This window comes from Cornus florida, unplaced genomic scaffold (assembly GCF_030987335.1).
Source record: "Cornus florida cultivar Cherokee Brave unplaced genomic scaffold, ASM3098733v1 CherokeeBrave_3.0.0_Hap2_Chr02, whole genome shotgun sequence".
Lineage (NCBI taxonomy): Eukaryota > Viridiplantae > Streptophyta > Magnoliopsida > Cornales > Cornaceae > Cornus > Cornus florida.
The window spans coordinates 6,589,743-6,617,627 of NW_026775572.1; the positions used below are offsets into that span (position 1 = coordinate 6,589,743).

General features: G+C 36.9%; 2 protein-coding genes and 1 non-coding gene across 5 annotated transcripts; 2 read left to right on the top strand and 1 right to left on the bottom strand.

Annotated features, from left to right (window-relative positions):
- Nucleotides 1–1,717: 1,717 nt before the first annotated feature.
- On the top strand, nt 1,718–27,120 carry LOC132293336 (probable 3-deoxy-D-manno-octulosonic acid transferase, mitochondrial). Of its 3 annotated transcripts, XM_059790779.1 has the most exons (13): nt 1,719–1,973; nt 2,234–2,327; nt 5,465–5,507; nt 6,122–6,244; nt 15,204–15,323; nt 15,404–15,482; nt 15,791–15,907; nt 17,014–17,111; nt 18,473–18,563; nt 20,946–21,065; nt 21,173–21,243; nt 25,010–25,228; nt 26,986–27,120. In XM_059790779.1, the coding sequence occupies exons 1-12, from the start codon at nt 1,775–1,777 to the stop codon at nt 25,190–25,192; spliced, it is 1,338 nt and encodes a 445-aa protein (XP_059646762.1). In that variant the 5' UTR covers nt 1,719–1,774; the 3' UTR covers nt 25,193–25,228; nt 26,986–27,120. The 3 variants fall into 3 exon arrangements, with proteins under 3 accessions (XP_059646763.1, XP_059646762.1, XP_059646761.1); XM_059790778.1 differs by lacking the exon at nt 26,986–27,120 and having other exon boundaries at nt 25,010–25,394; XM_059790780.1 differs by lacking the exons at nt 15,204–15,323; nt 26,986–27,120 and having other exon boundaries at nt 1,718–1,973; nt 25,010–25,394.
- LOC132298120 (small nucleolar RNA U3) lies at nt 3,044–3,254 on the top strand. The gene has a single exon (XR_009479543.1). It is a non-coding gene; the product is annotated as a small nucleolar RNA U3 (small nucleolar RNA).
- LOC132293337 (auxin-responsive protein SAUR50-like) lies at nt 27,081–27,885 on the bottom strand. The gene has a single exon (XM_059790781.1). It carries the CDS (start codon nt 27,507–27,509, stop codon nt 27,081–27,083), a length of 429 nt encoding a protein of 142 aa, XP_059646764.1. The 5' UTR covers nt 27,510–27,885.

Here is a 27,885-nt window from a genome sequence, read left to right on the forward strand (position 1 = left end):
AAAATTTCAACTTTTCACTTTAAAAATATTTGTTAGCTCCGTTCTTACTGTCATATAATTGAACATCATGTTCCAATTTGCCAACTTAGGAGCACAACTTGGTTAGATTGGTGCAATTCTTATGATTTGAATTGTTACATATGATGTCTTTAATGAATTAAATAAAAAAAATGAATTTGGATAATAGAGATGAAATTCAACACGCTTATGCTTTTTCTGATTGGTGCAATTATTATAATTAGATTACTTATTTATTTTTGTTTTTTTGACTGAACTTACTAACAATTTACTTTACCAAAATACACCAAAAAAAATTATACTAGAACATTTCAATTTATTTATTTTGAATGGTAACATTTCAATTTATTCAAAAGACGTGTTTAACATATATGTTATGATTGAATTTAGTGTTATTTATCAATATTTTTTTTATTGGTTAAAACCAAATCTTAACATTGACACATCATTTATGTCCCACCTTATAGTAGCATCAGTAGTAATATTATTAGTTTTATTATTATTACATTTTTTTTGTAAGTTTCTTTTTATAATTGAGCAAAGTGAGAAAAATATCCCTAATATTTAAATTTTGGGCAAATATCACTCTTAATGTTTTTTTTTATTTATTTATTTGGATATATAAGTGTTTTAAGTTTGAAAAAATAATTAAACAAAGACATGAGGTCACTATTTCGCTTCAAATTTACATTTTTAAGATATAAAATTTCAAAAATACCTTTTTATTTTACAATAATGTCCTTATAAGATGAAAAAAAGAAAGACACTTTAATCATTTTTCATTTAATTATTTTTTTATTCAGTTATAGAGGGATACTTTAGCCTTTTCAGCATTCATGTTCTTATTTGCTTAAAAAGTAAATGTTAAAATTTTTTCAAAATATATTAAGATTATTCAATTTATATACATGCCATATAAATATTTTTCACTAGCCACTTTTTTGCAATTTAGTATAGTATTTGTGAGTTGGTTGCGACTTGCTAGGACCCATGTCACTGGCCCATACTCAAATAAGGCCCCCATCAACCCGTTCATTTTGTAATTATTTCTTGTGTCAGAACAAAGTTTTTTTTTTTTTTGGAAAGATAATGGCAGAACAAAGTTAGAGGTAATAAATAGTCTATGCTTTATTAACCTTCACATAACAAGATTTTGATAATTTTATATCCCCAAAAAAGTTAAATGTATGTCATTTGAAATTATTGATAAAATTACAGAAACTACAATTATTCGTCATTACTATAAAAAAAAATGTAATGTCAAACCCTTTTTATTTATTTATTATTTATTATTTTATTTTATAATTAAAGTTTTGATTAATAAATTTAATTATAAACTTGAAAAGACATGTTAACTTATTAAAAAGACATGCATACATCTATGATTGAACTTAAATTTGTATTATTTATTAGAACTTTTTCATTGGTTAGAATCAAATCTAATTGTTGATCCATCATTTGTGGCTTCATTATATGTGTGGTAGTAACAATTACGTAGTATATATTTTATTATTATTATCATTATTATATACATTTTTTTGTATGTTTCATTTTGTAATTTAGTATAGCAGTTGTGAGTTGGGTCATGGGTGTGACTTGTGAGGAGGACCCTTCTCAATAGTCCGGGCTCAGGTAAACCCGCCCACACTAACCCTAACTCGACCCGCCCAATACAATCTGAAAAACGGTAAAAACACATTTCAGTTCTCACCGTGCACCGACTGTGTGAGTCTGTCTTGGAGTCCAGGAATCGAAAATGGCGAGAGAGAAAGGAAAGCTATTGTACATGGTGTACAGAGCACTGAGTTACGGCGTATCACCGTTGATATACCTTCACCTACGGTGGCGCAAACTCCGAGGACTCGAACACCCCTCACGGTGGCGCGAGCGTCTCGGCCGCCCTTCTCTCCCTCGCCCTCCCGGCCCTCTCCTCTGGTTCCACGCCGTCTCTTTAGGTTCACTCTTTCTCTCTCTACCATTATGTAATATATATATTTGCTTATGTATGGATATATGTATCTATATATGTGAATTCGGTATGATTAATTTTGGTTTATGAATAATGAAGGACTCACAAATTAAAACAGTGACTTCTAATTAACAGAGATTTATAGTTCCTTTTTACTATTCAAAATCTTTTTAACTCTTGAATTTTCTTGGAAGCCAAACGGAGAATTATTTTGTTTATATAGATCGGTTTGTAATTCTTGATTAGGTGAAGGAATGGCTGCAATTCCTGTGATTAAACACTGTGTTAACCGGAGGCCCGATATAACCATCTTGATGACGACAACCACCTTGTCTGCATTGTAAGTCAAAATCTGATTCTATTGGTTTGGTTTTGTTTTGTTTGTATATGGTTGTTGAGATTATGGTGTTGAGATTTATTTTATGTATATTAAATATCTTTGATTATCCTTTAATAATAGAATATCCTTTCAAAGGACTATGTAATTTTAAAGCTTTGGTTTATTTTAAAAAATTATAAGAATTTCACTATTAGAGATTTAGAGTGAATCTTCAATATATTGAGGTGGTCCTAAGTTTGGGAGATTTTAGAGGTCCACTTTGAGGAGTGAAGTAATGCAGCCGATATGTTTGACAAGTTCAAGGAATAAATTCCATGTACAAAAAACAATGTAGGTTTGAAGCTGTGGTTTATTTTTAAAAATTATAGGACTTCCACTATTAGAGATTTAGAGTGAATCTTATTATAAAGAGGTGGTCCTGTAATTGGGAGACGTTAGAGGTCCACTTTGAGGAGTGAAGTAAATTGCAGCCAATACGTTTGGCAGGTACAAGGAATAAAATCCATGTACAAAAACTACAAGTGAATAAAATCAAAAGAAAAAGAAATAAAAAAGGAAGATGCATATGAAATTAATGGTGTGGGACTTCATGGATTTTGTTCACTATGATTTGTTTTATTTTTGAATGTTTGTGATTGTGTTGTATTTTGGGAAGCATTTACATGTATAGTGACCTCTGATTTAGCTTTTATTATATTAAATAATGTATAAAATTGACGACCTTACTTGAACAGGATCTGTTCTATTGGCTTGTACCTCTGCATCCTTGATTACTAAGGAGACAGGAACCTAAGTCTGGTGGATGAACCATGACTGTGTGACCGGAGTGTGATTAAAAGCGCCGTGGTCCATACCATCGGTGCAGTAGAGGATCATTCTCAGCTAGTTCCATCTCGCTGGGGTGGTCACACAGTCATCTGACAGACTAAATAACTAACCTTTTACTTTTCAAAAAAAAAAGTTAAGTATAAAATTGAAGGTCATGTTCCACACTGATATTGTTGGAAACATTTCGCTGTTAAAGAAGTGGTCCTTATTTGGGAGACAAGTTACGGAGGTTGGTTTGATTGAAAGGTGCAAAAATTATGATTGACATCTACAAGGATTAAAGCAAAGGATACTGGAATTAAGAGCAAGGACAATGGAGATAAGAATTGATAATGTGGGTCTTCCAGCATTTTACCACCTTTTTTTTTCTCCGAGAGGTGGGGAGGGGTGTTCAATGAACTAGAAAAAGACATTAATTTTAAAGTGAAACTCGAGAGAATAAAACACGGTGGTCCTGTGACCTCAATTTTAAAGTGAAACTTGATAGAAGAGTACACGGTGGTCCTGCCTTTGTAGACAAATTAGAGAGGTCCATTTTGAGGGTTGATTGAAAGCTGTATCTGTTACAAATGACATGTACAAGGTGTCAAGGACAATGCTAAGAGAGAAAGAAATAGAAAAAAAAAGAAGAAGAAAAAAAAGGAAGAATAATTGAGTCATGAATTGATAAAACTATGGGAGGTGAACAATAATTGACAATCCCACTTCTATTTTAAAATTTTGGATAGCATCCACTAACATATTTTAGGAAGCCCCCCCTATCAACACTCACCATGAGATTGTGCTTGGCACGTATTGTGTAAGGTGTCAAGCTCACATGATGTGTATGTTACCATTTTTAAAAAAAAAAATTCTGTTTCAGCTTCCACTTTGGCCAAATCAATTAGTTGTTCTTGCTCCTAGTTGTTTGATTTCTCCAAGCATACAATATGTAGTTGTGGTTCTCTGTTAGATTGAGACCCTGCCCAATGTACGTTGATTAATTCGCAAGGCTGCAACTTTTTGCTGAATCATCTGCTGGCAGAGAGAACCCAGTTTAGTTACAGCTCCTTTGAGTTTTTATTTCTAACATATGAATGCCTTTACCTTCTGAAAAAATAAATGATATATGAATGTCTTTGAACAGAAGGTAGCATAGTTTTGCCGAGTTAAATTGTTTCCTTCATTAGATCAAGTTGCTTTAGTGACCAAATATTGCTTCCTTTAAATATTTGGATTGAATATGTTTACTGAGACGTGGGATAAAGGCAAAGATGATGATGTTTGTTGAGATGTCTCATCAACTACCTTCCTTTGATAACTTCATATGAGGATTATATCGGTGTAACTACTAAAAATTAAATCCTAATAATTGTTGAAGGATTACGATCTTATCAACATGATTGCAATTTAACCACTTAGCTATAATTACAATTTACAATAGTAAATTCCTCAAATCACGAACTGGATGTGCACTGCAGTTCATGTATGACTTCTTCAATTTGTATACATTTTTTTTTTGGTGCAGTGATAAAGTGCTTGGGCTATCAAGCGTGAAAACGCGTGTTCGAATCCTACAGAGGCAGTCATGTCTTGTAATCAATGCCAAAAAATTGGACACCCTTGCTTGAGAAATATTATGTTTTTTTATTTTATTTTTATTTTTTATTTCATCTTCCTTCTTAAAGGGGATTTTGTGTTTCCAAGAGATACCGAACTCTTTGTGACCCGGTAGTTAATTTTTTTGGCATGACATAAAAAAATAGGGGTGGGGTTTTGAGTTTGATACTCATCGATCAAACAATAATCTTGGTTAAGAGATCATTATCGTGACCATTATAAATCTTTCTTCCTGGTAATTGCTTGGGCAAATGGAGAGGAAAATTATATTTCCTTTGTGCTACCAGCTTTTGGACTTCAAGTACAAATTTGGTGAATTTATAAGTGGAATTAATTAGCAGAAGTGAATTGAAGCCAAAAACCAAAATTTGATATCACTTTTGTCTATGTTGCTTTGGCAATGGAACTACTTTATGGAAGTTCAACTTTTAGTCCTAGGTGCAGGCATTATACATTTGGATTTTGAGGCAATATATAGTATGTTTTATGTGTTTTTTTTTTTTGACATCTTTATGTTTTGAGAATGCTATTCAGTTATTTAAATTTTCATTTAATGATCATTAACAGTATCAATTACTAATGGATTGAATTAATGAGGATAAAATGAATATTTAACTTTTTTTCTTTCCTTCTTTCCTTTCCTGTTTGTGTGCAGTGAATTAACTTTTTTATTCTTTCTTTCTTTCTTTTCCTTTCGTGTTTGTGTGCAGTGAAGTAATAAAAACACAACTTCCAAGTAGTGTCATATACCAGGTACTTATTCTATTATTGCATGATGTTTTTGTATTGATTGACACTCTAATGTTTTGTTTTTCCCATTCCACTTGATAGGGTACAATTTTTACTCAACTTGCAATTGAGTTTTAAAATTCAACAGCCATGATGGCTGCTAAAGTTGAACCCAGGACTACTTTTGATCCCAATGGATGAATGGATCTTACTGATGACACTGCACAATAGTTTTCGTTTTACTTTTTCTGGTTTTCAGTTTCTCTCTTCTTTTTTTCTTTTCTTTTTTTACTTTACTCCCTCGTGATTTATTTTTTATTTTTCCTTAAAAAAAAAACTGCAAAATCAAATGGATGTAAAAATCATCTAAATGGCTCTGCTAGAAATGACTTTCTGGCCAAGTTGAAAAGATTCAAGTTTAGCTTTGTTGCTACTGTGTCCATGTTATGAACACGTTCCTTTTTTCCTTTGTAATATCTATTTCCACACTAAAAAGGACTAGGATAAAAGTATTCCTTGTGATGATATGCAATTCTTAAATATTGATTTTGAAATTTCTTGGACTGCCTGTGTTCTGATTGGCTTGGGAAATAGATATAAGATTTTTCTCTCATGTATTTGAACTTCTGCGTGCACAGTTTGCACCACTTGATACGCCTGCTGCTATGGATGCTTTCCTTGGCCATTGGAAGCCAAGTTCAATCATTCTAATGGAGAGTGAACTATGGCCAAACTTGATTATGAGTGCCTCCAAAAATAGTGTAAGTAATTCTTCTTTAACGATAAATGTGTTTTTTAATATAGACATGCTTCTGAAATAACCCAGGTTCCAAACAAATTTACCCAGGTTCCAAACAAGTTTAGCCTAATTGCAAATAAACCTGAGGTTTGGCATTTTTTTGCAACGTGTCCCCCTGAGGTTTGTTTTGATTTTGCAAAGACCTCCTTCGTACAAAAAACACCACTTTTTGTCAGAAAATTGGTTTGAAAGGATCAAAATGCCTTTCAACTAAGTTAAAAAGACCCTATTACCCTTATTGTGTCATCAAATTAAAATAAAACCATTTTGTATATAACCATGAATATGTATATACATCATTGCTATCACTAAACCGAATTTCCCTACCAAGGATTGTTTATGACTTCATTATCAATTTGACGCAACTCTGTATAGGAGCCCCCACCATTTTGAGCCACACATCGCTATCAATTCTGTAAGAATCGTTACTAGTAGACACTCCTTTATGAGTTCTCTGAGATTTGCTCTGCCACCAACAACTTCCTGGCCAAATAGTTCGCTTCCGCTTCCTACTCCGTTGTGTGGCAGTGCGTGATTCGTAGCAAGGACGTGATTGTATACCAGAGGAAGCCCCGCCGCCGGAGCTCCGTGAACTGCTATCTCTAATCTGCAAGAGCCACCATAGCATCTTGATCGGTTTTTCCATTGAGCTAACCTTTCGGATTGTCTGCGGAACCCTAAAAGCCTTAATTTCACTGTCCTCTCGAATTGGATGTCTTGAATGCAGATTGCGATCTCTCTCAGGACCTCGATTATATTTGCCACTGATGGTATCGATGAAGAAGATGAAGAGAAGCGGCAAATAATAGGATTGTTACTCGCAATTGGGGCAAAGAGACAACAATATGTCCTCCGCAATAGGGTTGACAAACAACGAATAGAGGGAAGAGAAAAGAGGAAGGAGTGGCTATGGCGGTGGGAGGAGGTGCAATGGCCCATCAACACAAATCTTCTGCTTCCACTCTTCATCCCCAAAATCCACCATTAAATGCGTACTGTGTGCGTATGTGTTTGTATCCCTTAGGTTATTATATATGTGTTTGTATATATACTGTTGGAGAATTACGTGATTTATTAACTGTCTGATTTTGTACTAATTACAGGCTAATATAGCTGGTGTATTAAAGTTTAGGTTGACTTATTTTATTTTCTGATCTTAGGGATTTGATTGTATATTCCTTAATTTATTGGATTCTGATTTGATTGTATTCAGCCTATAAAGGTCAGGCTGTTTTGTATTAGAAAGTCATGAAATATGCTCTAGTTTTTCCCAATTTCTGTGTTATGGTATCAGAGCCCTAGGTACTCTTTCTGGGATAAAATATTTCATCATTTACAGATTTCATAGCAGCTTGGAGTTCAGTTTTTTACAGAAGAAAAAAAGAGATGTCAGAGGTTACACAAACCAGCTCTCAATCGGAGGAACCTACAATCCAACAACAGGTTCCTGGAGATCTACAGAACATTCAAGCTGCGTATAGGCTGAATGGAACGAACTATTTAAAGTGGTCCCAACTTGTTCAAACCTTTTTGAAAGGGAAGGGCAAGCTCAACCATCTTCTTGGAAAAGGGCCTAAGAAAGAAGATCCAAAGTTTGCTGCTTGGGACGAAGAAGACTCAATGGTCATATCATGGCTATGGAATGCTATGGTACCCGAGATAAGTGATACTGTCATGTTTTTGATAACCGCTCAAGAGATATGGGAGGCGATCAAACAAACTTATTCGAAGAAAAATGATGCAGCCCAGGTGTACGAGATCAAGGTGAAGCTAGCTGCCACAAAACAAGGGAACAAGACTGTAACAGAGTATGCCAACACTCTGAAAAATTTGTGGTACGAGTTGGACTATTACCAGGTTCTCGAGATGAAGAACAGCGAGGATGCTGCGTTGTTGAAGGCTTTCATAGAAAAAGACCGAATTTATGATTTCTTAGCAGGCCTTAATCCGGAATTCGATACTGTAAGAGTTCAGACTTTGGGGAAAGGATTATCCTCCCTAAATGAAGCAATTGCAACTATTCGTGCTGAAGAGAGCAGGAGAGGAGTTATGTTGGATTCGCAGCCATTGGAAGGATCGGCACTCCTTACAACCGCTGCTAGTGAGCGAACTTTGGAGAAGAAGTCTTCAGCTACTATTGATTATAAGAAATCTGACCCGAAGAGGACATTCAAAGAGAATCTGGTATGTAACTATTGCAAGAAAACTGGTCATACGAAGGACACCTGCTATAAGCTACATGGAAGGCCACAAAACATGAATCAGTCAAACTGGAATTCCGGAGGAAGAAGCTGGCAGCAAAAGGGAAAAGCCCACGTTGCACAAAATAGCACTAATAATACCAGTGATCAACCGAATTCCAGCAGCAGAGAATTCTGTAAGGAAGACATTGATCGCCTCCGATCCTTTCTTAATTCACTCGAAGAACCTACAGGTGCCTGTTCATTAGCACTTTCTGGTATGTATTCTGGTTCTCATGCTCTTAGTGTCTCAGATAATGTTTTAATCCACCCACACTCTTGGATTGTCGACTCAGGCGCAACCGACCATATGACCAACTTATCCCAATCTTTTTCTTCTTATAAACCATGCCCTAGTAATAAAAAGATTACCATAGCTGATGGGAATTTAGTCACTGTTGCAGGATAGGGGGACATATCCTTAGGACTTTCCTTGTGTCTTAAAAATGTTTTACATGTGCCCAAATTGACAACCAATCTTTTATCTGTCAAACAAATCACCAAGGATATGAACTGCAATCTTATTTTCTAAAAAAATTCATGTGCATTTCAGGACCGAGCTTCGGGGAAGACGATTGGGCATGCTAAAGAAAAGGATGGTCTCTACTGTCTCGAGCCCATGAGTGGAAAAGTGAGTGCTGGAATTGGTTGTTCATCTGTGCTTCTGTCTGATTCCTCCACAAATAAAGACAAAATTCTCCTTCATCATTTTCAGCTTGGTCATCCTTCCTTCAGAACTCTTAGTCTTATGTTTCCTTCTTTGTTTAAAAATGTTGATTTGAAACAACTTCATTGTGATATTTGTGAAATTGCCAAACACAAACGTGTTTCCTTTCCTTTGAGCAATAATAAATCATCAGTTCCTTTTTATTTGATGCACAGTGATGTTTGGGGTCCTTCACGGGTTGCTAATTATTCTGGGGCACGTTGGTTTGTCATTTTTATAGATGATTGTACGCGGGTAACTTGGACTTTTCTCATGAAGCAAAAATCTGATGGAGCCAATATCTTTCCAATATTTCATAACATGATAAAAACACAGTTTGGGGTGAAAATTAAAAGGGTGAGGACAGACAACGGGAGAGAATATTTTAACCAAATTCTTTCACCATATTTGAATCAGGAGGGAATAGTTCATGAGTCCTCATGCATTGACACACCCCAACAAAATGGGGTGGCCGAAAGAAAGAATGGAAATCTTCTTGAAACTACCCGTGCTCTTCTTTTTCAAAGACAAGTTCCAAAATATTTTTGGGGGGAAGCAGTTCTCACAGCCACTCATCTCATCAACCAATTACCTACCAAAGTCTTAGATTTTAGAAGTCCTTGGGAAACACTTTCACATCATTTTCCAGACTTCCTTACTCCAAACAGGTTGTCTCCTCGGGTATTTGGGTGTGTTGTCTTTACTCATGTTCATGCTCACAATCAAAGCAAACTTGATCCCCGAGCACTTAAATGTATTTTTATAGGTTACTCTTCAACTCAAAAAGGTTACAAATGTTACCATCCGCCTACTCGGAAAACCTACATTTCAATTGATGTCACATTTGTTGAACATGAGAGTTTCTTTCATCATCCTTCTCCTCAGGGGGAGGTAACAAGTGATGAAAAGGATGATGATGCAGATGTCCTCGATTTCGATCTTATGCCCAAATTGTCACCACCATCTTTGAGTCCAAGTTCTGCAACCGCTCCTGCCTCGGTTTCCTTTGGTTCCCCTCTTACCGCAGCTTCTCCAAGTCCGGATCACATTCATTTCCAGGTTTCACTACCTACTTCCGATCCCAGTTCTTATATTCCTCCGCTTCAAAATCCAAGTGTGACGTCTCTTGAATCTCAACCACAATCTCCTCCTAAAAATCCAACTCCATCAATCAATCCAGTAGTCACTAAACCACTTCAAGTTTTTTCGAGAAGGAAGGGAGGCAAGATTAATCCGAAGCAAGCCCAAAAGTCAGAACCTATGCTTGGGAAAGAAACCACTCAGGAGAAAAACACTACTCAAGTAAACAATTCCACTCTTGTGTTTGATGAGACTGATTTAGAACTACCCATTGCAGTTCGAAAAGGTACCCGAAGGTGTACACAACATCCACTCTCTCATTTTGTTTCCTTTGAAAAATTATCTCCCTCACATAGAGCCTTCCTTACTCAGCTAAACTCAATAGCCGTTTCTAAAACATTGTCTGAGGCATTAAACAGCAGGGAATGGAAGCAGGCCATGAAAGTTGAGATGGACGCACTGGAAAAGAACAAGACTTGGGAGATGGTCGAATTACCGAAGGGAAAAAAAACTGTGGGATGCAAATGGGTGTTTTCAGTAAAATTCAATGCAGATGGATCTCTTGGAAGGTACAAGGCAAGGCTAGTAGCAAAAGGATATACCCAGACCTTTGGTGTTGATTATCAAGAAACTTTTGCCCCAGTGGCAAAAATGAACACAATAAGAATTTTATTGTCTCTGGCTGCTAACTTTGATTGGACTTTGTAGCAGTTTGATGTAAAAAATGTATTTCTGCATGGAGATCTTGAAGAAGAAATATATATGGAAGCTTCTCCAGGATTTAGTTTTCCGAAGAAGAATAGGGTATACAGACTAAGGAAGGCATTGTATGGACTGAAGCAATCCCCCAGGGCTTGGTTTGGCAGGTTTGCAAGAGCAATGCCAGCAATGGGTTACAAACAAAGTCAAGGTGATCATACTTTGTTCATAAAACACTCTTCTTTAGGGGGAGTTACAGTCCTCATTGTATACGTAGATGATATTATTGTCACTGGCAATGATCAAGCTGAAAGGGAAACTCTTAAAGCTAAACTGGCCACGGAATTTGAAATAAAATACCTAGGCAAGCTGAAATACTTCCTGGGAATTGAAGTTACTCACTCTAAAGAAGGAATTTTCGTCTCACAACAAAAGTATGTTATTGATTTACTGAAAGAAACAGGAAAGATAGGCTGTAAGCCCGTGAAGACTCCCATTGAACCGAATCATAAGCTTGGAGAAGCTGTTGATGATGAGCCAGTTGACAAAGGAATGCATCAAAGACTTGTTGGAAGATTAATCTACCTGTCTCACACCAGGCCTGACATCGCCTATGCAGTTAGTGTAGTGAGTCAATTTATGCACAACCCAAGGGAAGTACATCTCCAAGCAGTATACAGAATCCTGCAATATCTAAAATCTAGTCCAGGTCGAGGCATATTGTTCAAGAGAGGATTGTGCTTGAACTTAGAAGTTTACATAGACTCAGACTATGCAAGTTCAGTGTCAGATAGAAGATCAACCTCGGGTTATTGTGCCTTCCTAGGTGGGAATCTTGTTACATGGAGGAGCAAAAAGCAGCCAGTAGTTGCAAGGTCAAGTGCAGAAGCTGAATTTCGTGCCATGGCTTTAGGAATATGTGAATTATTATGGTTGAAAATAGTCCTGAAGGATCTTGGAGTTTCAGTTAAGAGGCCGATGAAGTTATATTGTGATAACAAGTCAGCCATCAATATTGCACATAATCCAGTGCAACATGACCGCACCAAGCATGTGGAAGTTGATCGCCACTTCATAAAGGAAAAGCTCGATAATGGACTAATTTGCACTCCGTATGTCTCAACAAGAGGACAACTAGCTGATGTACTAACCAAAAGGTTAGCCAGTCCTGCGTTTCAAAGAATTGTCTGCAAGCTGGGGATGGAAGATATTTATTCCCCAGCTTGAGGGGGAGTGTTGGAGAATTACGTGATTTATGTAATTGTTAGATAAATTTGGAAAGTATTAACTGTCTGATTTTGTACTAATTACAGGCTAATATAGCTGGTGGATTAAAGTTTAGGTTGATTTATTTTATTTTCTGATCTTAGGGATTTGATTGTATATTCCTTAATTTACTGGATTCTGATTTGATTGTATTCAGCCTATAAAGGTCAGGCTGTTTTGTATTAGAAAGTCATGAAATATACTCCAGTTTTTCCCAATTTCTGTGTTATATACGTATGTGTGTGTGTGTGTGTGTGTGTGTGTGTGGATATGTGGACCAAGTGTTGTAATTATAAGGGGTAAAATAGTAATTTGACATTCTCAAATATTTTGATCATTTTTAATAAATAATAATGAGGGTAGATAAGGAGGAGTGCTGGATGTTAGGGATTTTCGTCCTATTTGTTTGGTGGGTTGTTTTTACAAGATACTTGCCAAAGTCTTAGCCACTAGGCTGAGGAAGGTTCTGGATGGTGTCATTTCTGATTCTCAAAATGCTTTTGTGGGAGGTCGTCAGATTTTGGATTCGGTTCTTATTGCTAGTGAATGTGTGGACTCCAGGCTGAGTAGTGGGGTTCCGGGTGTTTTGTGTAAGTTGGACATTGAGAAGGCTTACGACCATGTGTGTTGGAGTTTCCTCACCTACTTGATGGAGAGGATGGGTTTCGGGGAGCATTGGAGGAGATGGATTCTGTTTTGTATCTCTAGTGCGCGTTTTTCTGTCCTTGTGAATGGAGCTCCGACGGGGTTTTTCTCTAGTTCGAGGGGCTTGAGACAGGGGAATCCGCTTTCTCCTTTCCTTTTTCTTTTTGTGATGGAGGCTCTTAGTAGGTTGTTGAAAAAGGCTGTTGATCTGGGATTGTTGAGAGGCTTTCGGGTGGGTAGAGATGTCGCTAGTCAGTTAGAGATTTCTCACTTAATGTTTGCTAATGATACCTTGGTTCTTTGTGATGCTGATGCGTCCCAGCTGAGACATTTGAGATGTGTTTTGATTTGGTTCCAAGTCGTCTCTGGGCTTAAAGTGAATGTTGGAAAGAGTGTTTTAGTGCCGGTCGGGGATGTTCCTGATATTGAGATGTTTGCTCAGATCCTCGGATGTGGCACTGGCTCATTTCCTATTTCTTATTTAGGTTTGCCTCTGGGTGCTCCTTCGAGATGTGTGGGGAGTTGGGATCCGGTGGTGGATAGATTTGAGAAGAGACTGGCAGGTTGGAAGAAGTAGTACCTTTCCAAAGGAGGGTGGGTCACTCTAATCAAGAACACTCTCTCTTGCCTTCCCACTTATTTTATCTCCCTTTTTCAGATTCCTTCTTCGGTGGCGGAGAGAATTGAGAGTTTGCAGCGGAATTTTCTTTGGGGAGGGAGAGGAGAGGAGTTCAAATACCATCTGGTTCGTTGGGAGCAAGTGTGTCGTCCCCTTTGGAGTGGAGGATTAGGGATTCGAAGGTTGTTGCCTTTCAATAGGGCTCTTCTTGGGAAATGGCTTTGGAGATTTGGGGTTGAGAGACTTTGGCTTTGGAGGAAAGTTATTGCCAGCAAGTTTGGGGAAATCAGTGGTGGGTGGTGTTCTCTTGAGGGGCGTGGTCCTAGGGGTGTGGGGGTTTGGACTTGCATTCGAAAGGGATGGGACGTTTTTCGTAATCATGTTCGCTTTAGGATCAGGGATGGTAGGAGGATCAGATTTTGGGAGGACCTTTGGTGTGGGGATCTTCCCTTTGCTCTTTCTTTCCCTCGGCTTTACAGGATTGCTTCTGACAGGCAGGCCTTGGTGGTTGACTGTTATCACCTTGATAACGGAAGACTAACTTGGGATGTGCAGTTTAGGAGGCATTTTCAGGATTGGGAAATTGAGGAGGTCACTCGTTTTTTGGAGTTACTGTATCGTCAGGTGATCTCTCATGAGGAGACTGATTGTTGGCTTTGGAGTCCACACTCTCAGGGTCGTTTCGAGGTGAGATCCTTTTTCAGGTGCCTTTCTGATGGGGAGGGTGGCACTCTCCCTTGGAAGGCTATTTGGCGTTCCAAGGCTCCCCTTAAGGTGGCCTTTTTTGCTTGGACGTCTGTCTTGGATAGGATTTTAACCCAGGATAATTTGAGGAGGAGAATGCAGGTGGTTATCAATCGCTGTTACTTGTGTCGTTGTGATGAGGAGACAGTGGATCACCTTCTGTTGCATTGCAGTATGGCCAGAGATTGTTAGGATTTGATGATTGGGTTGTTTGGGGTTCCCTGGGTTATGCCCTGTTCCTCTAGAGGGTTGATTGAGGCTTGGAGAGGTGTCTCTGTTGGGGCGCTCATCCGGGATGCTTGGAGGGCTACCCCTCTCTGTGTTTGGTGGTGCATTTGGCTCGAGAGGAATCGAAGATACTTCGATGGCAAGGAGAAACCCATTTCTATGCTTAAGTTTTCTATTATTTCTCCTCTCTTTTGTTGGGTCTCAGGAAGAGATTTTCGTTCTGTTGAGGAGATTGTTATGTTTTTGGCCTCTTTGAAGGCTTGAAGCCTTTTTGGTTTTTTCTTCTTGTATCCTTGGGTTTCGCTCCCCTTTGAACGCTTTTTTATAAAATTCTTACTCATCAAAAAAAAAAAAAAAAAAGTAAATTCATAGCAAATTCTGACATAGGGAGGTCTTTGCAAAAAAATGACAAACCTCATGTTTATTTGCAATTAGGCCAAACCTCAGGGGAGGTCATTGTAGTTTACTCAATTTACTTTGACTATATAACAGTTGTAGTGTCTTTTTTTTTTTGGGTAGTGAATGGTGGTTGAGTGATTTCTAAAATCAATGACCTTCTACAAAGTGAACTTTTTTGTTGATTTTTGTTTTGTTGCAGGGATCAATGTTATCAATTTCCTTTGTTCATGTATTATGTGTTTGTGTTTATTTTCTTATTGATTCTTTATAATTTATTACATCCAAATTTATTCAGATTTCGCTGGCATTATTGAATGCTCGGATGTCTGCAAAATCCTTTAAGAATTGGTCTAGAGCAGTTGTTCTTCCACTGACTTCATTAATGTTGTCAAAATTTTCCTTGATTATCCCATTGGTATGTCCCTTATTTTTGTATCAAAGCATTTATCTTCTGTCATGTTGTTGATGATTTACTTATTTATTCATTTGGTACAGAGCACCATGCAGGCAATCCATTTTCAGCTGCTGCAAGCCCCACCATTTATCATCAACTTTTCTGGCGACTTGAAATATGGTATGCCTAAGTATGAAACTCTTGATAGATATTTGTATATTGAAACTATAATTGGTTCAAGACAAAAATTCTTTCCCAGAATCAGTATGTTAAAGACCAACTGGCAGGGATAACTTTACTTTCTTACACACAGGAAAAAAAATACAAAATACTTTTGCTTTCATGGTTGTTCAATCCCTTCGACAACTCTTTTGTTAGCACTTAATATGTTATTTATGTTTTCTGTCGCATTAATAATTATATTATACTGGTGTAGAAGAATATAGGTTTGGTCAATCCTTATTTGGAGTTACTATCTTCTCGTACAGCTATTGAAGTATTTAACCTCTCAGAGACGGACATGAGAAATATTGAGGACCTGCAGGTACAGCTTGCCCCTAGACGGGTTTGGATGGCTTCTTCCATACATAGGGGTGAAGAAGAAGGTCAGTTCCCCATACATCCAATCTGCCACTTTCTTTAAGTCTACCAAATTATAGTGTTCCTTGTGCTTAGGGCTGCAAATAACCCAAGCTAAGCCGAATATTAGACTGTCAACTGAGTGTGCTGAAGTTCACTCTCAAGTTTGAAACAAGCTGCGACAAATTTGTTCAACTTTTGCTTGTTTGGCATTGAATGAGCTAGAGGTGGCTCATGACTGAGCAAAATTTTTCCATTTTTCCAAGGGAAATTATATTGCCCTCCTTTCTAGTTCAGTGAAAACATAGCCCCTTGAGGTTTGTTAACTAGTAACAGATTCCCCCTTTGGTTCGGTTAACAGTCAAAGTTGGTCGACTCAATTTTGGTTTTTGTCAACAAATGAAAATTTTATAATACCAACTTTGACTTAGAATGAGTGTAAAGATATTATGATTCTCATTGGTGCCACTATCATGTTCTATTTCATCATGCCAAAATTTTTGCTTCTTTCCCCTATTCATACTTGATCATTTTGTTCTTCTTTTTTCTTTTTATACTTGAACTTCCCCCCACTACTGTAAGCAGTTCACATTGACTTTGCATCCGTGATCTGCCCTGCCCATGTGATGATATAATAGAAGTATAATATTTCTTCTTCTTTTTTTCTGTTTTATTGGTCTAATATCCCAACTCTTTTTTTTTTTGAGATTCCTAGTCTTGGTTTCTTTCTATTATAAAGTTACTATTTAACAGATTCAAACAGTATTGATTTTTCACTACATTGGAGTTAATGCATGCCCTAGATCCAGGATAAAAAAGGTTATGCGTGGATTTGTGGTGTCAAAATTTTGATAGCAAAGAAAATGTTTTACCCTGTTTGGCTTTACTCTCTTCCACCAACAGACCCCAGACCACCACCCCACCCCCACACCACCCCCCCCCCCCCCCCCCCCCCCCCCCCCCCCCCACACACACACACACACACACACAACTCCCTTTCTTTGGGTTCTTTTTATGCAAGCAGATTCAGATTTTTTCATGCTTGAGAAAATAAAATTTCTTCTTTGACTGACTAACGAATACACTTACTGTTATATATACTGATTGACGCATTCCCAAATTTGATTCACAGTAATGCTAGGAGTTCACAAAGAGTTGACACAATTGCATCCTGATTTAGTCACTATTATCGTGCCGCGACATCCGCAGCATGGACAAGAGATTGCTCTAGTATGATTTCCATGCATTCCTTTGCTATATAATAGTACGTTAATAGACTTGAATTGGAGTCAATACTTCATCATGTATGTTTTTGTCCCTGCCTGTTTTCTTTGTTTGATATATATTGATGGCAGTGTTGTGTTTTCCATCCTTTCCTGCTTATTCATAAATTCTCAGTGTCTTATTATTTTTGTAAAAGGTGCAATCCCGCAGGCATGTCTTAACCATCTTAAAGTGCTTGAGTTTGGGACACAGAGCATGCCTTTATAGGAGGCCTTGTTTTTGAGTTACACTGCAGATGGCGTTGAGTTTTTTGAATTATTGTTTAACTTGACGTAGAAGGGGTTGAATAAAACCAATTATAGTTTGTCTTTAATTAAATAAAACTAATTTATTACTTATAAAAAAATAATAATAAAAAATAATAAAACTAATTTACCAGGACAAACTGAAAAATAAATAATCTGTACACCAGAATTTTACGTAAAAATTTCAAACAGGAAAATCCACAAGACCTAGTCCAAAGCGCACAAAGCCACCATCAAGGGAGAAAAAAAACTGTATGAGTCCAGATTCCGATCCTAGAATCCCCCATAGTTGATATACCTATGACATCGTTTCCACAAGAAGTTCAGACTCTAGTCACCTTCGGAATCACCAGCCCGCTGTCATTCACATTAGCGCCATTATCTACTCTGTAATCCGATTTTCTTCACTAGTGATATGCTTCAAACACTCGCAAAGTTATGCTTGACAGAGTCTTCATTCTCCAAAACGAAGAAGAATCGTTGGTTGATATAGCAAACTTCAGTGATGCTTTGGATGTAACTCCATGCTTACTCGAAGATCACACAGTAGAATTATGGTGGCCATGCTTGACTCTTGAAAGCGTTGTTTCCTTAATTGATGATTCCTCCTATAAAAGAAGGTCCTAGGGCTTGGTCCAACATCAATAAGGTTCTACATATTAACAGGCCTAACATGGGATGTGTATCTGTTCTCACCATAAACACATAAAATGGGCTCTACACAGGCCACTTCTAATTGGTTTTGGGTTTCACGTTTCTCCAAGGCTAAATGCATTAATTAAGCTTACAATATTTTAATAGAAGCACTTACCGAAAAGAATATTGTTATAGACGGGCATACTCACTAGGTTTCATTAGCAATATGCTCTTGGCATGTGCAATACAACGTGCACATTTAAGGTTGACCCTCGGGGCACAAACCTCATATACCTGTTAAAATGCTCCACATTTTAACGTGCACATTTAAAGTTTGTTCATTTTTACTCTATGTTTTAACTGAATATTGTCTCTGGCTACAAGGTCTGCGTTTTTATATACCTTTGCCTTAATATTATTATGTAGGGACTGCAGAAAGAAGGGGTGGCTGTAGCACTAAGAACTCGTGGTGAAAAGCTTATTCCAGGAACAAACATATATGTGGTGGACACATTAGGTTTGTATTAATGTTTACATTCTGTTACTTTTTCTTTTTTCTTTTTTTCTTTTTAAAAAAAGTGCAAGTTGTACTTTTACTCTTATATATGAAAAACTTGAGTCCTGAAATCTTCTCTTCTCTCATTAATATTGGCTTCTGCCTCCCACTTTATTTTGATATATAAATTATATTTCTACTCGAACTCAAAATGCCTAATTCCATCTATTTGTGTTTAACAAATAGATTATATTTGTGTTTCGACTCCCCCTCTGGACCACCTCATTCTACATGGTCAGCTTGACTCGCTTTTTGCAACAACGTAGTCATTGAGCCTCTTTGTACTTATCGAAACCATATGCTTCAAAAACACGTGGAGCTTATGCTTAAGATTTTTGCTTTGAGGCGAAAGTTAAAGATAGTTTCAATTTACAATCTAGGAATATTGATTTTTTGAATTCACATTTTGGAGTGCACACTTTTCATCGTGTTTTCAGGATTCTTGGGCCTCTTCTAGTATCTTTTAGTGATCTTATCGTAATTAGTGTTCCTCGGTCCAAGAGGCAAAATGGCGAGGAAATCTTTCATGGTTTGCGTGGTAAAGAAATTTGCCAGTCATTGTAGGTGAATTCGTGGTTATTCATAAAGGATCGAAGTTTCATTAGTTCGGATTTTGTTGGGAATGCTTTGGAGGATGCAAACAAGTTTTATAGAAGTTGGTTTTACAGTTCAAATCATTCTTATTGGGCATGGAGATTTTATAGGCCTTTCTAATCCTGTAAACTTTTCCGGGTCATTTAATTGTTCTTATTAGGCATGGAGATTTTATTGGTTTTACAGTTCAAATCATATTTCTAAGCTGGAGTGCCAATCTGTTCAGAATATGGTCAAGAAACTAGCTTTGCTGCTGGTTTATTTATTTTATTATTATTATTATTATTATTATTATTATTTATTGCATTAGCTTTGAGTAATGCGACAAGGGTAGAGAAGTATGTACCAAGTTCTCTGTGTATAAAGAGTTGAGTGATACTATGTTAATTAAGAGTTGTGTCAAAATTGGGGCTTTTCGGTTGAATGGCATCAATAATGGATACATTTTTTGGGACAGTCTGTAATTGTCTTCTGACTTTATTTATGATTTTTGTATATTGTTTGTCAATTTGCTTTTTTCCCTGGCAGTTGGTGGTTGAGTTAGTTTAGCACTTGTCTTGTAAGTTTTTTGTCTTAGGGTGCATCTTTGACCAGCCTTTTTGCAAGGTATTGGTTGCGCTGTTGTTCTAAGAAACCTTTGCTTGAATGTGCCCCATCATACATGACCTTTGATATGTGAACTTATCTATTTGTGACTCCTTCCACTTCTGCAGGAAAATTATTTATCATTTATGCTATTCCAGACTACCGTAGAAATATGATCCAAAAGAATAAAACATGACTGCTTACTTTCTTTTAATGAATTTATAAAATGAACACCTCACTTATAATGCTATGTCATCTAGAACTTGAAAAATCACTTTTTTCTTAAAAAATAAGTAAATAAATAAATAAAATTGTAAAGGCACTTCTAAGACTCTGTATCATACTAACAATTCCCTACTTTAAAGGAAGTGGACACTCAGAGAAAAATACATAATCTACAACCTACTTTGTTATTTTTATGCTCTATATCTTACAGTTCGGTTTTTTCTCAGTTTTTTAACTGATTGTTGATGTTCTCAGCAGTATAGAGGGTTACCAAGAGTAACTCTTTAATTTAGGAGCCTTTACATAATTTCCAAGGAAAGCGTAAAAGACGAGGTTTGCCATAAACTTCTCTTTTACTCTTGTTTGAAGTACCTAGAAATGAGGTGCATCTTTTTTTCTTTTTATCATTCTTCGATATATTCTTTGCAGTTATGCATAGTATGAATTTTTCAGTATTTTCAAGATTTGGGAAACTTGTGATCAGTGAAATTGAGGGTAGCCCATTGTTAGTTACAATCTGCCAAAAACCTTATGTTAATAAGATTGGAAGCTGGCTTTAGATTTGAAAATAAAAATTTAAAATAATGAAGATAAATGATCAAGTTTGACTGAGGGGAGACCTAAGTTGGACCAACGCATATGCCACCTCCAGAACTCTTTTTAATTAAATTTTTCTAAATTCTACTACTAAGGTTTGACCCATTTTATAGAGTCAAATTCAGAAGTTTGGTTTAACATATTGACATTCTAAAACCTGAGGGGCCTAACTACAAATGAAGTTTCTGTATATGGGATTATCATGTAAAAGACAACTTCTTTGGCAATTGTTGTGCGAACATAAAAAAATTTGGTTGAGCTTGCCTCGTGCTTGCTAATGGGGAGAGTCAGAAGTTTTTCTTCATATATTTTAGTTAATTTCTTTTTTAACTTGATTTGTAGGTGAACTGAGACACATGTATACATTATCTCCGATAGCTGTAATTGGAGGTTCTTTCTTGCCTGGTTTAGCTGGCCATAATATTTCAGAAGCTGCTTCAGCTGGCTGTGCTGTTTTAACCGGTCAGTGTTTATGGCCCTTTTGATTTGCTTCATCTATTTTGCAAATGTATTATTGTTGAGATTTAAACATATTATTGCTGAGATTTTTCTGCTTGGCTAATTTTCAGGTCATTATGTTGGCCACTTTTCACACATGGTATTGGAAATGCAACGGTTAAATCCTTTGTCAGTTCTGCAGGTCTGGGAAACCTCTTCTTGGTTATGCATCATGTCCTTTCAAACTGGATATGATTTGGAGAATCTCTTCTCAATGCTTATCATTTTTTTTTAGTTCTAAATGTTAGAGTAATGTTTATAATTTGATACATTCGCATATTGTTGTCCTTTGGAGTTAAAAATTTAATTGTTTTTGCCAATATGGCGGTGTTCACTGATTTAATCTGTTCTAGAAGGCTAAATTTTGTTATATCTTGGAAACATGAGTTGTGGTTTGAAATTCTAGTATACATAAAAAAAATTTATTACTAAAATTCAAGTGTAAACTAAGTTCTTATTTTCTTCACTCAGTTATGTGCTTAGTTAGTTCAACGGTGCCTTAGTCCATTACTCCTTTTTATCCGAAAACAAGTCAGTCCAGCACTCGCCTGGTTTGTTTCAAGTTTCTATTCATAACACAAAAAAGGCTGTAACCCAGTGCTGGTTCCTCCTATGCAGGAGGCTAGGAGGGAAGACTGGCGACAGACTTAACCAATGGTATTATTTTTATAGAAAGTAACTTCACTCAGACTCAAACCTGCATCATCACCTTTGTGTCCTGAGCTTTGGCCCTGTTCCGGTACCCAAGCAATGGCCCCTTTCTGTGTATATGACTGCTAAAATATTTAAATTATGTTGCCTAATTTGGCATGTCTTGGGTCGACTAGTATGTATGATTTCCTCTTCTTAAAATGCTGGATTGCTGCTTGCTAATGCAGGCAGTGGTTGATATATATGCTTCCGCAGTTATTTAGAAGTTCAACTCAGTGTAAATGAATAATTAACACCACATCACAGGAGGCCTCTTTTTTAATATACACTCATTGGATAGGCTTCTTTTTGGAAACTCCTTGGATAATGATTAAAAGTTATTAATTGTTCAGTACTTATCAGAAAGGGGGAAATGTGTATGGTTATGTATAAATTAGTTTGTCTTTTAAACAAGTTAACTCCAATTTGGGAATTTTATGCCACTCTTATCGTCATTATTGGTTTTGGACAAAGCTCAACCCAACCCTTAAAATCTCTATGGAGCTTAACAATGGCGAATCAAAATCTGAGCAGTGCTCATTCCGAGTTGCGTTCCTGTCCAGTTTGGGCTATATGACAAGTGACCAAATTGGATACCCCAGTAGCTGGTAAGATCATTCAGTAGAAAGTTAACAAAATTCTCACTGTAGGAGCTTTTCTATTAACCAAACTATAGAAAACGTTGCTGATCATTACTAGTTCCTTGTATAATTTGACATTGTTTTTGGGTATTTTTTTCCCCTCTTTTAGTTCTCTCTCTTTCTTTTTTTCTTTTCCTTTTGGTTTTTCCATGAGCGTGATTAGTACAGAAGTTGAAATATCCACCTGGAGGATGTTGGCCTGGTAATCATGTTGTAGTGGTATTAAGGGATACCCTCATCTGTCCAGGTTTCAAGTACATGGTAGTTCAGGTCTTTTCTCAGCATCTATTTCTTCTGGCACTGATTTGCCTGCTCTTTTCCTTGGGTGGCATTCCTGTGACTACTCATTTTTATGTCTTTTTCTCTGTTTAAACATTTAACTAGTCAGCTCATTTTACTGTTTTGCAGTTCCATCACTTTGCATTAGAAGATGTCATTTAAGATATCCTATCAACAATCAACCAGATTGATTTCTCAGATTCCATTAGCAACCAAACCACCTATAAAAATTTGATGATTGTTGGCTTCAGAATCAAAAGATATAGAATACCAGTTCTAGATTTCTTATCAACACTCAACCAGATTAATTTTCCAGATCTCAATAGCAATCCCAAACCACCTATAAGATCCAATAATTGTTAGCTTCAGAATCACATGACTTTTATGGTGTTATTTCCTCAGGGTTCTTCTAGATACATTTATTTGGTTTAGTTTAAATTTGATTTCTGTTGTTAGCGTCTTAGTGAATGAGAAACGAGCTATTTGTAATGAGATACAAATGAACATGATTCCATCAGCATAACTTATATATGAAGTGGTCAGAGAGAAAGGGATGATGTGTTAAAAAAAACCTATACACACCTAAACCAGGTTACTTCTGTTACTTAAAAATGGAAAAATACTTGCTTCCTCCTTAGCTATTGTGGCTGTTGGCCTGCCCTTGGATTCAGCTTGAGCTAGGCCCTAAATAAGCTTCCGCTCAAATTTGAGCTAATCTGTACCTAACGTAAACTAAGGAAGACTCAGACTACCTGAATTTTCACTTTAATTCATGAAGTACTGCGTGTTTTGCATTTACCAGTCAATAAATAGGCTATTTCATGGGAGAAAGTCTCATCTTGGAAAGTAGCGGTGGTAGTCATCAACATCAAACATACCATGCAGTTGTAACAATAAATGACACTTTTCTGGTAGTCAAACATTTAGTGATAGCTGTCAAAATCCCGAGATTAGTAGATTTAGTGGTAGATAAGACTTATCTAGTGGTCAAACTTTAGAGGTAGCACATATTCATATATGCAAGATTTATTACCTAAGCCTTTTGGTTCAAGGTAAAAAGTGACACCTTTAGGTTTCATTTGGATTGAAGGATTTCAAATGAATGGATTTGAGAGAATTATATCTATGGATTCTAGATAACAGAGTGTAAGGAGTTACTTAAAAACCATGCCGTCAAAGATTCAAGTTGCACATGATTGTAATAAAATATTTCTCCTGTACGTCTAATCTTACATCATCTCGAACTTTGAAGTCCAACTTCAATAGCCAACCTTTTTTTTTTAAAACTTGAATCCCTTGATTTCAAATCCATTTCTTTCCCTCGGCTTTACATGATTGCTTCTAACAGGTAGGCCTTGGTGGTTGACTGTTATCACCTTGATAACGGAAGACTAACTTGGGACGTTCAGTTTAGGAAGCATTTTCAGGATTAGGAAATTGAGGAGGTCACTCATTTTTTGGAGTTACTGTATCGTCAGGTGATCTCTCATGAGGAGGCTGATTGTTGGCTTTGGAGTCCACACTCTCAGGATCGTTTCGAGGTGAGATCCTTTTTTAGGTGCCTTTCTGATGGGAAGGGTGGCACTCTCCCTTGGAAGGCTATTTGGCGTTCCAATGCTCCCCTTAAGGTGGCCTTTTTTGCTTGGACGTCTATCTTGGGTAGGATTTTAACCCAGGATAATTTGAGGAGGAGAATGCAGGTGATTATCAATCGCTGTTACTTGTGTCGTTGCGATGAGGAGACAGTGGATCACCTTCTGTTGAATTGCAGTATGGCCAGAGATTGTTGGGATTTGATGATTGGGTTATTTGGGGTTCCCTGGGTTATGCCCTGTTCCTCTAGAGGGTTGATTGAGGCTTGGAGAGGTGTCTCTGTTGAAGCGCTCATCCGGGATGCTTGGAGGGCTACCCCTCTTTGTGTTTGGTGGTGCATTTGGCTCGAGAGGAATCGAAGATACTTCGATGGCAAGGAGAAACCCATTTCTATGCTTAAGTTCTTTATTATTTCTACTCTCTTTTGTTGGATCTCAGGGAGAGATTATCGTTCTGTTGAGGAGATTTTTATTTTTTTGGCCTCTTTGAAGGCTTGAGGCTCTTTGTGGTTTTTTTTCATCTTGTTTCCATGGGTTTTGCTCCCCTTTGAGCGTTTTTTTATAAAATTCTTACTTATCAAAAAAAAAAAAAAAAATCCATTCTTTTATTTAAATGGGCCCTTAATTTTCTACGCAAGGTTTTTGATTTGGTAAGATTTCCTCTATGAATCCAGGTTTTAAATCGTTACTTCTATTGATCCTGCAGATTTCAGGGAAAATGGAACTAAAAGAAGCTCTTAGCGAGCTCTTGAGTAATGCAGAAGTTCTCGAAGCACGCCGTGTGGCTGCAAAACAAGCATTTCAGGCTCTGTCAAGTGGGATTACAGAAGAAATCTGGAGCACACTATATTTTCGTGTTGTAAAGAAAGCATTGTGTTGTGAGAAATGAAGGCTGTTTTGCGACAGATCTAAGAGTGAAGATAAGGTTTGTCTGCATCTTTAGCAATAAAATACTTTATGATTCATTACAATGAATACATCTGAGACCAGTTGCTCTTAAGCTTCGCATCTGGATGATTAGTAATAACTGCACTGTATGAATTTATTTGTTAATATGAAGTTGATGTCCACTGGACCTTTCAGTTTATAAATCATAATGATGCCATATTGTTCCATCACCAAAAAAGAAAAGAAAAAAAAGAGGGTTAACCCAGTGCACTAGGCTCCTGCCATTGCGGGGTCTGCGGAGTGTCATTTGTATGCAATCCTATTTCCTGCAGAGTAATCTTACTGTTATGCAAAGTACTGCCCTCTCATTTCCAAAAGGATAAAGAAAATGAAAATGAAAAGAAAAGAAAAGAAAGACACAGGATCGTCTATGGGTTTAATTCAAAACCCCCTGTAATATATGCTTTCTAATCCTTCAGCCCCAGGCCTTTTGGTCAACAAAGGGCATCATGATGTTACTGGTACTTTTTAATGGTAAACTGATGGCAAGGGGGGATTCTGATTCTAGGTTTTATAGTTTTAAGCATTTATTTGACAAAAAAAAAAATGGTATTAGTGTGGTGGTGTGGAAAAAATATATATAGTTCTGGAGGGTTTTGTGGAGTTAACTCTTCATTTATTTTTTATTTTTTTATTACGGAGTATTATTAATTTTATACTATACTAACTAAAAGCTATGTTCACATGCCCTACCTAGCCTGCTAAATTGATTGTTATGATCTTGGTTGAGTTAGCAGGCACTCGTAACATGCGTCTGAATATTTTAGTAGATATAACTTAATAACTATATAATGTACTTAAGAATATGTTGCCTAATTATTTTATTTCTCTCTCTTAATTCATTGTTTCATATGGTTGGTCATAATTTAATGCATTTTATATTTGTATGCTTCTTGAAGGACTTTGTTACTATAAACCAGCTCTGTTCTTGCGCCTTATCAAGCTGAACTTTATCTTGTTCAAACATGCTTCATTAAGGACTCAAAATCAAAATATGCTCTCAAACTTGGTTTATCTAAAAGGTGAACAAGCTTCTTAACAAGTCGAGCCCGCATAGATTTGGCCTAAAAGATTTGCTATCAGAGGTCCAGAGCAAACCATTATGCCAGTCTGCTTGAATCATGGCTAGTGTGATTCATGCAAACTTCTCAGTATCTAATGCTATAGCATTTCTCCAAAAGTACTTAAAAAAGTCTTTCCCAACTTTTTAGCACTGGCTACATGATACCTGTTGCATTCCACTCAAGGCCATAACTATCATATATTTACTTATTATCTCAACCAGCCCATGTTTCTTTTGGTCTTCCCCTTCCCCTAGCCACAATGTGGCGCACATCACTCTTTGTAGGTTTTTGTGCACATAGCAAACCATTTGAATTGATAATCTCATTTTCTCTTCCCCAATTTAAAAGTAATATAATAAAACTAATACCACAATGTACATTCATTTTTTTCTTTGAAGATACAAAGAAAGAATACATATAAAATATTCATTATTTTTTAAAATTAGTTGTTGGGTGGTAATCTCCAACAACACGTAAAGGGAAGAATGCAGGTTCAGGTTATAGTTAGGACGTGTGTCAGACTACTAAAAATAAATTAATTAATAAATATTGTTATTTTCTAAAGAGAGTATATATTTTCGTAATTAGTATGAATTTTGATGCAATGCATTGTACAGTGCTACTGCTAACTTGATATTCTGACTCTTTGACTCTGCTGCACTCAAAGCAGGATACAGTACTACTACTAACTTGATAGTGCAGTTGGAATAGAAGTATGACAATCACAGCAGCTGCTGCCTTGCTACCACCACTATAGCTGTTGCTCTAGCATGCTGGTCTGTTTGCAAATCCATGAAGAAGTGGTCTCGAGTCCCTCAAAAAGTTTAAATCTGGTTTCTTTTCAGCCACATGGCAAGAAAAATGGTGCGCCCTTGTACCACCTCTGAGGAAATGGATTATGTCTTGGAAGAGAAACTCATCGCAAGGAATAACCAAAGGACCATCTTTTCTGTGGCCGTACTCTTCGTATGCTTGGTCTAGCAGTTGCCGGAAAACTGGATGTTTCAGGTAATCTGCCTTTATGATAAACCTCCTGCCGGCTTCCCCAACAGTCACTGCTAGGTGACCTGGAGGGACATCTGGTGGTGGTTTATTTTCGCCAATTCTGGTTAGCTTGCGCCATGTACAAGCCATTTTTTTTAGCTTTACAATGGTGCGGATGTCACATATTGAATGATCTACAGGGGAAGCCATGAAGAAAGATTTTGAGTGTTTTTGTGCAGGATAATACTGGAACTTAGGCTTGTATTTATCTAACAAACAGACTCCAACAAGACAATTTTTTCAGTTACAAATCACAACCATCCACGTGATAATCAAATTCTTCTGGAATTTTCAGTAAATGACCAAAAACTCCCAAATTTTTGCACATATGGGATTCCTGGTAAGTGCATTAATTGTAAAATTGTGAGGATGCCTTCCAAATTATTCAGCTATTTGACAGTTTGGCCTTTTGTATTACCAAAATGTCTTGCTTGTGAATGGTGATAATGCCTTCTTGAGTTATATGGGCAGTTACTGTTGAACACAGATGGGTGCACTGGGTTTTTACGAGTTGAAGTAACTTGGT